This window comes from Mesoplodon mirus, assembly GCF_964341445.2.
Source record: "Mesoplodon mirus genome assembly, chromosome: 3".
NCBI lineage: Eukaryota > Metazoa > Chordata > Mammalia > Artiodactyla > Ziphiidae > Mesoplodon > Mesoplodon mirus.
Window position 1 is genome coordinate 79,274,412 of NC_138978.1, and position 15,814 is coordinate 79,290,225.

Below are 15,814 nucleotides of genomic sequence, written 5' to 3' on the forward strand. Positions count from 1 at the left end.
GAACACCCAATGATTATGCAGGGTATGTGCTTACTTAGACTTACTGTATATTATTGATGAAAGGACCCAGACTTAGTGAAAATACACACACACACACACACATACACACACAAATTTTTTAAGTGAAGTTATAGTAACTTGTAGATTTCTGTCCAGTGGAATAGACAGCTTTCAAAGTTATGGTTTATTGTCCTGTATCTAACTACACATCTGAACATTCCTTTACTAAAATGCATATCCAATTACATAGACATAGTTATAGTCATAGATATTTATAGACATGTATACAGATACAGATATAGATATAAAGACATATAGCATTTCAAATGCTATTCAATATTTGAACAAGTTTTAACATATGACTGGTTCCTTCAATTAATGAGTTGAATAAAATCTTTGACATGTGTTTATTTTATATTGTTATGAAAGTCTTAACTTTATCTTTTTGAAAATTATACTTTGTAACTGGTAATAAAGTCAGTTGCTTTACCTTCAAGCCTTCTGGTCCTGATTCACCTGCATACCCCTTTGGACCTGGTTTTCCCTAGAAGAGAACAGGAAAAAAAAAAGGATATGTTTAATCATTCTTATTTTTGAAAATTTCCTAATTTATGAAATTCAGACTATCTTATGAGATGAAACACTTCAAAATTATTAGATAAATGCATTTCATCAAACTCATTAGCCATTCATTCTACCATGTTTGACTGTCTACTTGCCATGCACAGCTCTAGGATAAGATAATTTAAAAAATAAGTAAAATACTTAGTATCTTAGGTAGTGGTAAATTTGAAGAACATCAAATTAAGCAGGAAGGGAGATATAAACTATTGTGGTGGTTTTGTTAAAATTTTTGTTAAGACTGCCAAAAAGACCTCACTGAGAGGGTGGCAATTGAGTAAAGACTTTTAAAAAGGCACAAGTTACATGGATATTTGAAGGAAGAGCATTCCAAGGAGAGGCGAAGAGCATGTGTAAAGGCCCTGAGGCAAGAATGTGCCTGTGTGTTGGAGAAACGATGAAGAGTCAATGCAGCTGGAGAGAGTAAGATAGGAGATGAGTAAGAAGATGAGGGATAAGAAGGGAATGGGGGATATGAAGCCAGGTCATGAAAGGCCTGGCAGGTTACAGTAAGGGCTTTTGTTTTAACTCTGAGTGGCTTTAACTCCTAGCAGGCTTTGAGAAGAGAAGCGCCAGGATCTATGTTTTAACAGGATCACTGTGATGTAAGAGCAGAAGCAGGGAGTCCAAAGAGGAGTCTACTGCAATAATCCAAGTGAGAGACGACAGTGGGAACAGAGGAAGCTGTGAGAAGTGGTAAGATTCTGTATATAGTTTGAAAGCAGAGCTTCCAGGAATTGCTGATGGGTCATGTGTGGAATGTGAAAGAAAGAGAAGAGTCAAGAATGAACTCAAGAATGAGTTCATTCAGCTTTAACCTGACTAAAGGGCCAAATGAAATGAGGTAGACTGTGGGAGAACAGGTTTGAAGGGTAAATTGAAAGTTTAGCTTTGGACATTTCAGTTTGATAATCTTGTTAGACATCTAAGTGGAGAGATCTTGTGGTAGTTAATACAAGAGCAGAGTTTAGGGGTAGAAGGTTCTGAACTGAACACATAGTGTTGGAAATCACCAGCATTTTGATGACATTTAAAGCCAAAAGAATGGACCAGCTCATCTATGCAGTGAGTGTAGATAGCAAAGAGCAGTCCACAAACCAAGCCCTGGGGTACTCTAAAATTTAGAATTTGAAGAAATGAGGAAAATATGCAAATCTGCTGCCAGAGAACTAGGAGGAAGATAATACAAATGAAGAAAGTCTTTCCAGGAGGAGAGTGATCTTGTCAAATCTGAGGGATAAAAATATTGAGTAATATGAAGACTGAGAAATGATCACTAAATTCAGCAACATGGAGGTCATTAATGACCTTCATAAGATCAACTGTTTCAGAGTGGTGGGGACAAGAATGGTTTCAGCAGACGGGGTGAGGAGAAAAATTGAAAAAAGCATGTTAATCCAATACTTTTGAGACGTTTTCCCAAAAAGGGAAGGAGAGAAAAGTAAAACCTGGAAGGAAAACTGGAGTCAATACAAATTTTGTTTTTGTTTTTAAGCCAGAAGAAATAATAGTATGTTTATATGCTGATAGGATTGATCCATTAAAGAGAACAAAATTAAGATGCAGGAGAGAGTGGGGAAAATTGCTGGATCAATGTTCTTCAGTAGGCAAGACGATGTAGTATGTAGTGAATGAATGGAAGTTTTGACCTTACCTAGAAACCTGGCCTGTTCATCCACAATAACAAGAGAGAAGGCACAGTAAATGGCATAGATACAGGGAGTGGGATAGAAGTGACAGTAGAAACTTGTGAAAGTTCTCTTCTGATTACTTCAATCTTCTTAGGGAACTAAGATGCGAGGTAAAGGGCTAACAGAAGTAAATGGAGTTGAGGAGAAAGTATAAAATAATGATTTAAAAATGTGAAAGTAAATGGGCATGGAAATAGAATTCAGAATGTTATCAAAGGAATAATTACAATGTTTTAAGCATGATGAGTAGGGATATGTGGTGATGAGACAGATAAGGAGTAATGGAATGGCATTAGAATCAATGAATTGAAATTTCTCTTGGGACTGTTGGATTGGGTTACAAGAAAGAATGCACAAGAAAGAAAGGGGATGATGGTTGGGGAATGAGAAGTTTAAAACTGAAAATGAAGAGGTTGCTCTTACTGGTAATGACAAGGTCAAGGGTTTCACCATAGCAGTAAGTAGCTGAAGAGAGTAGAGGATAAGATCCTTGAGGAGAGAAAGTCAATATCCTGGAGTAATCTACAGTATGTGGTTTCTCATATCAAATAACTGATGTCTGATTACACAAGATTTGATTAAGGAGATCACTGTGCCTCAACCAATGTGTTCTAGGAGTAGAAAAAGTGTGTGGGGAGATTGCTAAAAAGAATACTAATTTATAATATCTACTAGGCATTATATATTTGGATTTTATTACTCCTATTCATTAACAAGTACTCACATATTTTTCTTTCTTAAAATAAAATAAAGCAAAACAAAACAACCCTCTGGCTCTCATTCTGTTTTGACTACATACAAAAACTTTAGCAACTTAAAATTATATTTAGGACTTCCACTCAAAAAGTTGTTCTAATTTTGGTCTCTGCCTTGCTTGAAATTATCTAGTCGTTCCCTACCAAGCACAAAATAGAGCAAAGAATAAAAAAATTATCCTATTATTGTTAAATATCAATTGCTCTCTAATCAATTTGCACATATAAAAGAAGAAATGTAGTTAAGAGTCTAAATCATTACAGGACTTTGATATTTACAAAATAATTAATAATACATTTTATTCACACTGTCTGGAAAATGCCTTAGCAGGAATATTTCTTTCATCTTTAATAATGTAATACTCAGGCACTGCAGTATATTAAGAAATAGTTATACATCATTATCTACATTATGGAAAGAATCTCACTGGTATCAGGCATTGGCATATCTATAGTCTTTTTGAAATCAAGCGATTCAGAGCATCAGTATTGGAGCCATCGCTTTTGGTCCTGTTTAAGTTCTGTCATATTATGGTTATTTGAGCATGTTATGCTTAAGCATATAATATTAAAGCCTTATTTTTTTTAATCTAAAAATGCAGTCAATATCTTGCAGGGTTGGTTTCAGATTAGGGATGATTCCTGTGACAAACTTAGAGCAACACTAGGCCTAAATTAGTATTCAACTAATAGTAGCAACAATTAATAACAAATATTATGACTGAGTAGACAAGAGGTAAACATGGTTTTCCTGTTTTCTAGAGAAGTAAATTTTAAATAAGACCAATTATACTGGAGCACAAATAACAATGGTCTTTCCGTTATATAACTCACTTCACAAAAAATGAAAAAAGAACAAAAACAACTCTTCTTTTTCTTTCAATAAGAGAGTGGCAGTATATGTGCTAGTTAGGTAAAGGTGCAAAAGAAAGAATTACTGTCTCTTTAAATGTAAAAATACTGTAAGAAACTGTAAAATATGATGTTCTCAAGTAAAGAATGAGATGTATTTCATGTGAGTCTAATAATGCCTCTTAAAATGTGTTGCACACATCTTAATTACTTCATGATATTGTAAACTTTTGTCATGCATCTCCAAATTCTTTAAAAATTCATTTTCAGAACTTGAAAATAAGAAATTCATGTATTACCACAGAATATTATCGGAAAAAAAAGTTGGACAGAAAATACGTCTTATTTGCTTTCCATAATTTTACTGACAAACTCAGAAAACAGAAATTTCCAAAATATTACTAAAATGGTTAATGTATTTAGCTTCATATTACATTTTGAGAAACTTTATAAATAAATTGTACAAATTACTAAAACTGTAAGACTGAAGGAAGTGAAGGAATAAGTAAATATGTAACAGGCATAATATCATTTAAAATATCCCTGGAAAATTTTAGTTATAGGTCTATTTTATTTGGGGAGAATGAATGGCTATAGTTTGTTATAATCTTGGCTCTTTGCTATAACTTAAAATTTGGTGCCATTAAAAAACATTTACAAAACAGTTGCTTTAAGAGAAGCACGCTTTGAACATTATTTATATGATACCTACTCTTGGCCCCTGTTCTCCAAAGGATCCAATTAGTCCTTCTTCTCCCTTAAAAAAGAAGATCAGAACATGTCACGGCCTGATATAAGTATTTAAAAATGTAAACCTTATTCCATTTATTCTGAAATCTGAAGCTCTTTCTGAGATGTAATAAAAATAATACTGTGATTTTCTTGTATTTTAGAACTATATCACCCTATAATGTTTAAATTTTTTGTGTGACAACCTCATATCTACATTAAGGGGGATATGTATTGTACTACTGTGTTATTTTTCAATTGGTAGATGATATAAGTTAAATATAGGAAATTGAGGGCAGCTAAGAGTGAAAGTGATTAGGGCATCACAAAAATCAGGATTAGGAATCACTGAGACTGTGAATTATGGACAGCCTTTACCTTCTTGGGCTCAATATCTCTGACATAGAGAGAAACTCAAGTTCTTAATAGATGGAAATCAATACACATTGGTATATTAAAAAATTATTGGTACAGAACATGTTTGTTCTTGGCACATTCTGATACTTAATTCATTCAGCAAATGTTTTTGAGTCTCAGTTCTGTCTTAAGCCTTAGAGATAAAGGTATATCAGATCTTACCCAAATGGAGCTTAATGTCTAGAGTTTCTTTTTGTCTAATTTACAGATCCAATATTTTTGGGATCAAATCAGTTATAATGTCATAAAATATAAAATTTTGTGCATTCTTCTAAGGATTAAACACTGTATGGGTGGATAGAGAATGGAGAAACTTAAAAGAAATAATTTTTATACTTTTTCTCTAAGAGAATTTAAAAGTAATAAATGTGTTTATTCTATTTATTGACATATTTTCTAAACATGCTGATTTTTTACCTTTAAATAAATAGTTCATATTTACCACATCTGAACATTTACAGACCTCTTTAGAAATCATATATTCTATTTTACTTATTTAAAAACATTTTGCTCAGTTCATAATTCAATTAAAATATAACATATGGGTTAGAAATATAAAATAGACACAAATGTTAAATATAAATTCTGGTACATATAAGTGAGATTCTAGGCTCAGATTCTTCGGACATTCCATGGACACCACTACATAAATCACTTAATGAATTCAGAACATTAAAACGATTCCAAATTCCATTCCATAACTGTGAATATAAAATGGTAACTTGAAATCCTCGATGGCAAAAATTGTCCATACTAATGCAAACTTTTCTTTGAGCAAAAACTAAAGTCCCACAAAAAATAAAAAAGGAAAATCTGAATTTAAAAATTGCTTACTGGATATTTAGTTTCTTCATACCTGAGTTCCTTTGAGACCAGGAGGTCCAGGAGGCCCTCTATTTCCAATGAGCCCCTGTAAAGCAATATAAGGACACACAATAAAATTTTAAGCTCAATTAAAACAGTTTCAATAGGCATTAATCTCAGATGTGCAATACTATTTGGTACCACTCATTTCCCATTAGGAAGTTATCAAAATGGGATGGGAGGATAGATAAGCAGAAAACTGCCTGCCATCCAAAAAGTTGGAAAACATGATAAACTTACTTTTAAACAGTATGTTAATGTTCACGTAATCTGCTCTGTATGGAGACACCTTTTCATATAAAGTACTCCTGGGGCTTCCCTGGTGGCCCAGTGGTTGAGAGTCCACCTGCTGATGCAGGGGACATGGGTTCGTGCCCCGGTCTGGGAAGATCTCACATGCTGCGGAGCGGCTGGGCCCGTGAGCCATGGCCGTTGAGCCTGCGCGTCTGGAGCCTGTGCTCCGCAATGGGGGAGGCCACAGCAGTGAGAGGCCCGTGTACCGCAAAAACAAACAAACAAACAAACAAAAAACTCCTAAATTTAAAGCAATAGACCCAACTGTTAATCTGATACTAGTACAATAAAAAGATAATAGAGTGTTCACAAAGTCTGAAAACAGATGGAGAAGATATATAGTGTTTTAATATCTGTTAAGGGACTAGCAAAGTCTGGAACACATTATTCATATGAAATGCTCAACTTACTTCCTTTCTTGATGCAGGCTAGTGAAAAGAGAGGAAAATTTGCAGAAGAAAGTAACAATCTGAACATGATTAGGAATTTCAAGATTAAAAGAAAACTTTTGTTAATCTAAATGCATGTTGTTAAAAATCAAATACTCTTTTTTTTTTTAAATTTACTTTTTTTTGGCTGTGCCATGCAGCATGTGGGACCTTAGTTCCCCGACTAGGGATCGAACCTGCACCCCCTACAGTGGAAGTGCAGTGTCCTAACCACTAGACCACCAGGGAAGTCCTCAAATGCTCTTTGAATAACAATTCATCCAAGTAACTAAAACAAAAATCTTCCTATTTCAGAAAACACTGTATATCATCTCTTCAACATGGCAATATTTTTCGTTTTGTTCTGTTCCCCTAACTATGCAATGTGTCAAAGTTTTAAGTAAATCTCTTTTAAAAACTACCTTTGCATTATTGCTTTTAGTAAGTCTATAACCATTAAATGGTTTTATCTAATTTTTAACTGTAACAAATAACTATGCCAAATAGCAGATCTACCCATGTGACTGATCTTTAGTTTGGAATGGAGCAGAGTGACAAAACTGCATGAGAATCTTTCCTTCATGATATATCTTGGTCTATCATTGCTATGTTCTAACACAATCAAAAAATGAAAAACTCTTCATCGGTTTAAAAGTCTGTAATATATTATCACAGGCTTATTCTGTACATAAGCACCATTCAAGAAACTGCATCAGTTTAGGCAATAACCTAGATGTTTTGTACAGCTTTCTTACTTTTAATAGGAAGAGATGGATTATTGAAATGAGCATATACTGTTCTATGTAAGTCCAACATATATTCATCTTTTTTTGGGCAAAAGCATCCTAATTTTCCTTAAGGAAACAGTCTTTCCCCATGTGGTTTGAGGGGAGGTGACTCTACCCCTGACTAAATTTAAGGGTGGACATGTGACAGGGACCTAAGTCAGCATATTCTATATCACTAGAAACAGTGGTTGGTTCAGTAATGAGCCAGAAACCCAAGTTAGTCCAACTAAAGAGAATTTTGGACTACAGTGGAAAAACTGGAAGGACAGAATAGCATTAAGGATGATGTAAACCTAAACAGAAGGAAACTATGAAGGGGAGAGAACCTGAGAATGAAATCAATGAATTAACAAATGGAGTGATTTGGTTCTTACGATATTTTGGGGGGTCCTGGGTATAGTTGTGGTTGAATTCCTAAACTTCTCACGTATTTATACAATCATATTTTAGTTGAGTTTCAATTACTCACAACTGAAAGAATCCTAATGGATACAATGACTTCTAAATCTTAATATCCAAAATGCTCTTACTCTAAGTAATAGGTTTTTAAATGTTTAGACTGAAGGTCAGAATAAGAATGCTGTGATATTTAAATTCCACCACAGGATAGCTAATGTTTAGTTATTTAATTCATGTGTTCATTCATTTTTTTCATCTGACATTTTATTAATTTTCTACTATGTGTAAGGTCCAGTAAAAAGTACAACATGAGGCCTGGAGTATACAAATATAAATAAGACATAGTCCCTGTTCTCAATGAATTCATAATTTATTATGGGAGAAGGCAATTTAAAATAAAAATCAGAATATGAGTTGTAACAAATAGAAGTATAAGCAAAGTGAAAAAGGGGACTTAGATGAAGAAGCAAAATCTTTTCTGGGAGGATCAAAAATTTTGTAACATGTGAAAATAATTTTGTATTGAATTATGATAGGTTAATAAAACATGTAGCTAAAAATAAGCACACACCAAAAACTTATCAACAATTGCAAGGTCTCAAAAGGCATTGATAAAGGTACAGTTTTAGGTTGGAGCATTCGTTTAAGAAACTGCTTAGCTCCATACCCAGGGTGCAACCAGAAGAGGGGTGAGTTATCTAAGAGAACGAGATTCTGCTATTCCCTCACTGCAGCTATTTACCCTAGGGAAGTGGCACCCTGACTAACAACCAAAAATAACCCTTTCAGGGAGGCAAATAAGCCCAGGTTCCTTTTTCCTTTCTCTTCCAAGACTACCTTATAATCTTAAAAGAATAAAAGCTGTATTAAGGGGGAAAAAAACTAGTTATATGCTGTTTACATGAAACACATCCAAAACATAAAGATGAGGAAAATTAAATTTCAAAGAATGGGAAGAGATATGCAAGTGATTTACCAGCCCCAAAATAGCTGGAGTAATTATATTAACGTTAGATCTAATAGACTTTAAGGTAAAACAGATTATTAGCATTAAGAGGGTCACTCAATAATAATAAAAGTCTATGTTCACTAGGAAGAGAAAAAAAATTTTTATGCATTTAGTAACACAACTTATAAATATATACATTAAAAACTGATAAGGATAAATTGATAAATCCACTATTAGAGAGGAAATTTTAACATATCTCTGCCAGAAATTAGTAGGTCAAGCAGATAAAAATCAGTAGGAACAGAAAAATCTTAAATAGCAAAATTAATAAACTTGATCTAATAGCCATATATTGAAAACTGAATCCCCAAATTGTAGTTTACACAGTCTTTACAAGCATACATGAAAGATTTATGAAAACTAAAAGATACCCACAAGAAAGTATATCTATCAACAGTTCTATCAATTTAAAAAGTGTAGTATATCTATACAATGTGTTACTATATAGTGAAAATGAACATGCTGTAATAATATGGATCAACCTAGAATGAGCTGAAAAGATAAGATTGAGTGAAAGAAGAAAGTAACTGAAGAATGTATATACAGTAAGTCCCCTATATACGAATGAGTTCTGTTCCGAGAGCACGTTCGTGAGTCCAATTTGTTCCTAAGTCCAACGAAGTTAGCCTAGATACCCAACTAACACAATCGGCTATATATATCACTGCTGTTTTTATACTTGCTTCCAGACATCCTGGGCTTGATATAAAGATACTGGACTACTGTACTCTATACAGTACTGTACAGTATACAAAAGCACAACCACTTGTAGAGGACACACACACGTGACAATGTACACCAGACACATGAACTAACTTATGTGATTGGACATGCAAATGCACATTTCTCATCTTTGAAAGTTTGCAACTTGAAGGTTCATATGTAGGGGACTTACTGTAGTATGATTTTATTTATATGAATTTCAAAAACAAGCAAACTAACAAATATTATCAGTATATACATGGTAAAACTATGATGAAAACAAGAGAATGGTTAACTGTTAATGCCAGAAGGGAAGAGACAGATATGATTAGTGAGGGATGCACATGGGATTCCAATGATCTATTTCTTACCAATAATAGGGTTTGTTTTATTATTATTTTAAAAACTGTGTACATGTTTCATATTTATCATGTTAAACACAAAAAAATTTTTTTGGAGTTTTTAAATGTTTACATTTTTTTATTGGGGTATAGTTGCTTTACAATGTTGTGTTAGTTTCTGCTGTACAGCGAAGTGAACCAGCTATATGTATACATATAGCCCTTCGTTTTTGGATTTCCTTCGCATTTAGGTCACCACAGAACATTAAGTAAAGTTCCCTGTGCTATACAGCAGGTTCTCAATAGTTATCTATTTTATATGTATTAGTGTGTATATATCAATCCCAAACTCCCAATTCATCCCACCCCTTCTTTCCCCATTTAGTGTCCGTATGTTTGTTCTCTACATCCATCCGTGTCTTTATTTCTGCCTTGCAAACAGGTTCATCTCTACCATTTTTCTAGATTCCACATATATGTGTTAATATATGGTATTTGTTTTTCCCTTACTTCACCCTGTATGATATATACAATGGAAACACATAAAAATTTTTAATGTAAAATGTATAAAATCTGAAATTGAGTTTGAATTCCCGCTCTGAAGCTTACTAGAGACATGACCTTAGTATCCTTATCTGTAGAATCATGTTATCATAAGCATTATAAGGTAATAAATTTTATTTGTTACAACAAATAAAATGGTACCTGGAATATAACAGAGACTCAATAAGTATTATTTCCTTCTTCTTATTCACTTCACATTGATTAGTGTTTGCAACAGTTTCTGAACTGGTATTTTGCTTTTCTTCCCTATGTATTCACCAAATTCATAACAATAATTTACTATTATTATTCTTCCGAAAACATCTCTTTCATCATCTCACTCCTCTCAATATCTTCCACAGAGAAAAAGAGTAGAGCTCTTGTATGCAATTGAAGTTAAGTTGTTATCAGCTTAAAATAGAGCATTATAACCATAGGATGTTTTATGTAAGCTCCATCATAATCACAAAGAAAATACCTATAAGAGATACACAAAAGGAAATCAGGAAGGAATCAAAGCATGTCACTACAGAAAAAAAAATCAATGAAATGTAAAGGAAAATAGCAAGAAATGTAAGAGGGACAAAGAAGTTACAAGACAGAAAGCAATAACAATTAACAAAATGACTATAGTAAGTCCTTCCTGATCAGTAATTATTTTAAATGTAAATGGATTAAAGTCTTCAATCAAGATTTAAAGTGGCTGAATAAAAAAAATCCATAGCTGTATCTATGAGAGACTAAATTTAGATTTAAGGACACACATAGGATAAAAGTGAAAGGATGGAAAAGATACTCCATGCAAATGATAACCAAAAGAGATCAGGGGTGTCATACTTACATCAGATAAAACAGACTAAGTCAAAACTAGCTCAAGAAACAAATAAGGACATTGACCAATGATAACTTTCTTCATTAATTCGCCAGAAAATATAACTATTATTCATAAATATGCACACAATATCAGAGTACACAAATACGTTAAGCAAAAACTGACAGAATAGAAGAGAGAGCAACACAATAAATTCAAGAGATTTCAATACCTTACTTTCAATAATTGATACAACAACCAGACAGAAGATCAATAAGGGAACAGAGGATCTGAACAATGGCATTGACCAAATTGACCTAACAGACATATACAGAACAAAGTAGCAGAATACACATTCTTTTCAAGCACACACAAAACATTCTCCAGCATAGCTCACATATTAGGTCACAAAGCGAGTTTTTAACAAGTATAATAAGATTGAAGTCATACCAACTATCTTTTCTAACCACAATGGAATCAAACTAGAATCAATAGTAGAAGGAAAAGTGAAAAATTCACAACTAGGTGAAAATTAAACAACACACTTCTGAAGAACCAAAGACAAAATCAAAATGGAAATTAGAAAATATCTTGAGACAAATAAAAATGAAAACACAACATACCAAAATTTATGGGATGCAGCAAAAGCAATACTAACAGGGAATTTTATGGTGGTAAACATCTACATTATAAAAGGAGAAAGATCTCAAATAAATTACATAACCTTACACCTCAAGGAACTAGAGAAAGGAGAACAAATTAAGTCCGAGGTTAACAGAAGAAATAAAATAATGAAGATTAGAAGAGAAATAAATGAATTAAGAGTAGAAAAACAATAGAAAAAATCAACAAAACTAGAAGCTGATTCTTTGAAAAGATCAATAAAATTGATGTCTTTAGCTAGACTAAGGAAAAATAAGATAAGGTTCAAATAAAATCAGAATGAAACAAGGCAGATTAGAACTAATGCCACAGAAATAAAAAGGATCACAAGAGACTAATATTAGCAACAAACTGGATAACCTAGAAGAAATAGATAAAATTCCTAGAAACATACAACCTACCAAAACTGAATCATGAAGAAATAGAAAATCTGAACAGATCTATAACTAACAAGGAGATTAAATCAGTAATCAAAAAACTCCTAGTAAATAAAAGTCTAGGACCAGATGACTTCACTGGATAAGTCTACCAAACATTACAAAAAGAATTAACGTAAATCCTTCTGAAACTCTTCCAAAAAACTGAAGAGAAGGTAATACTTCCAAACTCATTTTACGAGGCATTACCCTGATATCAAAGTCAAATAAAGACACTACAAGAAAATAAAATCACTGGCCAATATCTCTGATGAATATATACAAAAGTCCTTGGAAAAACTAGCAATTGGGGGGCAGTCCAAGATGGCATCTCCTCCTATGGACACACCAAATCAACCGCTTCTACTGCTACATACAAAACAATTACCACTGAAAAAGAACTAGCTAAATAGCTCCTCCAAGACAAAGGATAAAAGAGGCACATTTAAATAGGTAGGAGAGGTAGACATGTGGTTTCACCAAAAAACCCACCTCCATTAAGCAACCCACAATAGGGAGGGCTCTCATGGGTATGGAGCTACTTCCTGAGATGCAAGGGGTTTGTGTCAAACCTTGATACCTACACTGAAAAAATGAGGCCCCCAAAACATCTGGCTTTGGAAACCCAATGGGAATCAATCCAGGGGAACTGGGGGGCTGTGAAATCTGAGATACTCCTTTTGAGTGACTCACGCATGGTCTCACACTTCCTGAGACTTAGTGTAAAGGCAGTAGTTAGAGAAGTGCCTGGACTATATGTGAAGGAGATTCATTTGTTAATCTTAAAGTGACTGCTGGAGGGGCAGGTATGAGTTGGGCCTTTGCGGATGGAGGTTCTGGTGAACACCATTTTTGCACTCTCCCTATACCTTGCTAGCACAAGTGGGTGCACAGAGACACAGCCTCCATAAAGCACAGTACTGTAAGTCAACTATACTTCAATAAAAAAGAGTACATTAAAAGTATCATACACCAAAATCAAGTGGGATTTATCCCAGGGATGCAAGGATGATTCAAAATCTCTGCATCAAATCAAGGTGATACAACACACTAACAAAATAAAAGATAAAAGTCATATGACCATCTCAATAGATTTAAAAAAAAGCATTTGACAAAATATCCACTTATGATTAAAAAAGAACCCCTCAACAAAGTGGGTATAGAGGGAATGTACCTCCACATAATAAAGTCCATATATGACAAATCCACAGCTTATATCATATTCAACAATGAAAACCTGAAAGCTTTTTTTCTGAGATCAGAAACAATAAAAAGATGCCCACTTTTGCCACTTTTAATCAACATAGAATTGAAAGTCTGAACCACGGCAATTAGGGAAAGAAAGGAAGGAAGGAGGGAGGGAAGGAGGGCGGGAGGGAGAGGGAGAGGGAGAGAGGGAGAGAGGGAGAGAGGGAGAGAGGGAGAGAGGGAGAGGGAGAGGGAGAGGGAGAGGGAGAGGGAGAGAGGGAGGGAGAGAGAGAGAGAGAGAGAGAGAGAGAGAGAGAGAGAGAGAGAAAGAAAGAAAGAAAGAAAGAAAGAAAGAAAGAAAGAAAGAAAAGAAAGAAAAGAAAAGAAAGAAAGAAAGAAAGAAAGAAAGAAAGAAAGAAAGAAAAGGTATCCAAATTAGAAAGGAAGTAAAACAGTCACTATTTGCAGATGACACAACACCATATATATAAAACCATATGGAGTCCACCAAAAAACTGTTAGAAGTAATAGATGAATTGAGTAGAGTTGCAGGATACAAAATCAATACACTGTTGCATTTCTATGCACTAATAACCATCAAAAAGTGAAATTAAGAAAACAATCCCATTTACAATTGCACCCAAAAGAATAAAGCACATGAGAATAAATGTAACCAAGGAGGTGAAAGACCTGTACACTGAAAACTATGAGATTTGATGCAAGAAATTAAAAAGTACACAAATAAATGGAAAGATAGTCCACTACAACAGTGGTCCCCAACCTTTTTGGCACCAGGGACCAGTTTTGTGGAAGACAATTTTTCCACGGATAGTGGGAGTGGTATGGTTCAGGCAGTAATGCAAGCGATGGGGGGTGATGGGGAGCAGCAGATGAACCTTCGTTCACTTGCCCGCCCCTCACCTCCTGCTGTGGGGCCCAGTTCCTAACAGGCCCCACAGGGTACCCGTCCACAGCCTGGGGGTTGGGGACTCCTGCACTACAAAACATTACTGACAGAAATTAAAGAAGACACAAACAATGGAAAGACATCCCATATTCATGGACTGGAAGACTTAATATTCTTAAAATGTCCATACTGCCCAAAGCAATCTACAGACTCAATGTAATCCTTAGCAAGATTCCAATGGAATTTTTTGCAGATAGAGATAAAAAAAAGAATTCTACAATTCATATGGAACCAAAAAGGACCCTGACCAAAACAACTTTGAGAAAGAATAACACTTCTTGACTTCAAAACATATTACAAAGCTACAATCATCAAAACAGTTTTTTACCAGCAAAAAGACAGAGATATAGACCAATGGAACACAATAGAGAGCCCAGAAATAAACTGATGCTTATACCATCAAATGGTCTTTGATAAGGGTGCCAAAACTAAACAATGGAGAAAAGGTAGTTTCTTCAACAAATGGTGTTAGGAAAACTGGATATCCACATGCAGAAGACTGAAATTGAACCTCATCTTACATGATACACATAAATCAACTTAAAATACGCTTACATCAATGAGCAAATGGATTAAAGACTAGTAATCCCTGAACCATAAAACTCCTAGAAGAAAATATAGGCAGAAACCTCCTTGACATCAGTCTTGGTGATGATTTTTTGGATTCGGCACCAAATGCAAAGGCAACAAAAGCAAAAAGAGACTACTGGGACTACATCAAACTAAATACTTCTGCACAGTAGAGAAAACAATCAACCAAGTGAAAAGACAACCTAAAGAATGGGAGAAAATATTTGCAAACCAAATACCTGACAGGGTTTAATATCTGAAATATATAAGGAACCCCTACCATCCAATAGCAAAAATCAAATAACACAATTAAACTAATGGGCAAAGGACTTGAACACATATTTCTGGAAATAAGATGTACAAATGGCCAAGAGGCACAAGAAAAATTGTTCAATGTCACTAATCGTCAGGGAAATGAAAATCAAAGCCATAATGAGAGACCACCTCACACCTGTTAGGATGGCCAAACAAACAGAAAATAACAAGTATTGGCAAAGATGTAGAGAAATTTGAAACCTTGTGCACTGTTGGCGAGAATGTAAAATGGTACAGCCACTATGAAAACAGTATGGCAGTTCCTCCAAAAATTAAAATAGAACTACCATATGATCCAGCCATCCCACTTCTGGATATTATACAGAAGAATAAAAAGCAGGATTTCAAGAGATATCTGCACTACCATGTTCACACAGGCATTCCTTATTTTATTAAGCTTCACCTTATTGCACTTCACAGATACTGCATTTTTTACAAATTGAAACTTTCT

At 34.3% G+C, this 15,814-nt stretch overlaps 1 protein-coding gene across 3 annotated transcripts in view; it reads right to left on the reverse strand.

The window, feature by feature from the left end:
• Window positions 1–15,814, reverse strand: part of COL24A1 (collagen type XXIV alpha 1 chain) — a 389,096-nt gene that overhangs the window by 203,641 nt on the left and 169,641 nt on the right. For all 3 annotated transcript variants that reach the window (XM_082612777.1, XM_082612779.1, XM_082612778.1), the window contains exons 21-23: window positions 5,922–5,975; window positions 4,632–4,676; window positions 491–544 (exon numbers count right to left, since the gene is read on the reverse strand). In XM_082612777.1, the coding sequence (XP_082468903.1) occupies window positions 491–544; window positions 4,632–4,676; window positions 5,922–5,975 (153 nt within the window). The remainder of the gene's footprint in view (window positions 1–490; window positions 545–4,631; window positions 4,677–5,921; window positions 5,976–15,814) is intronic.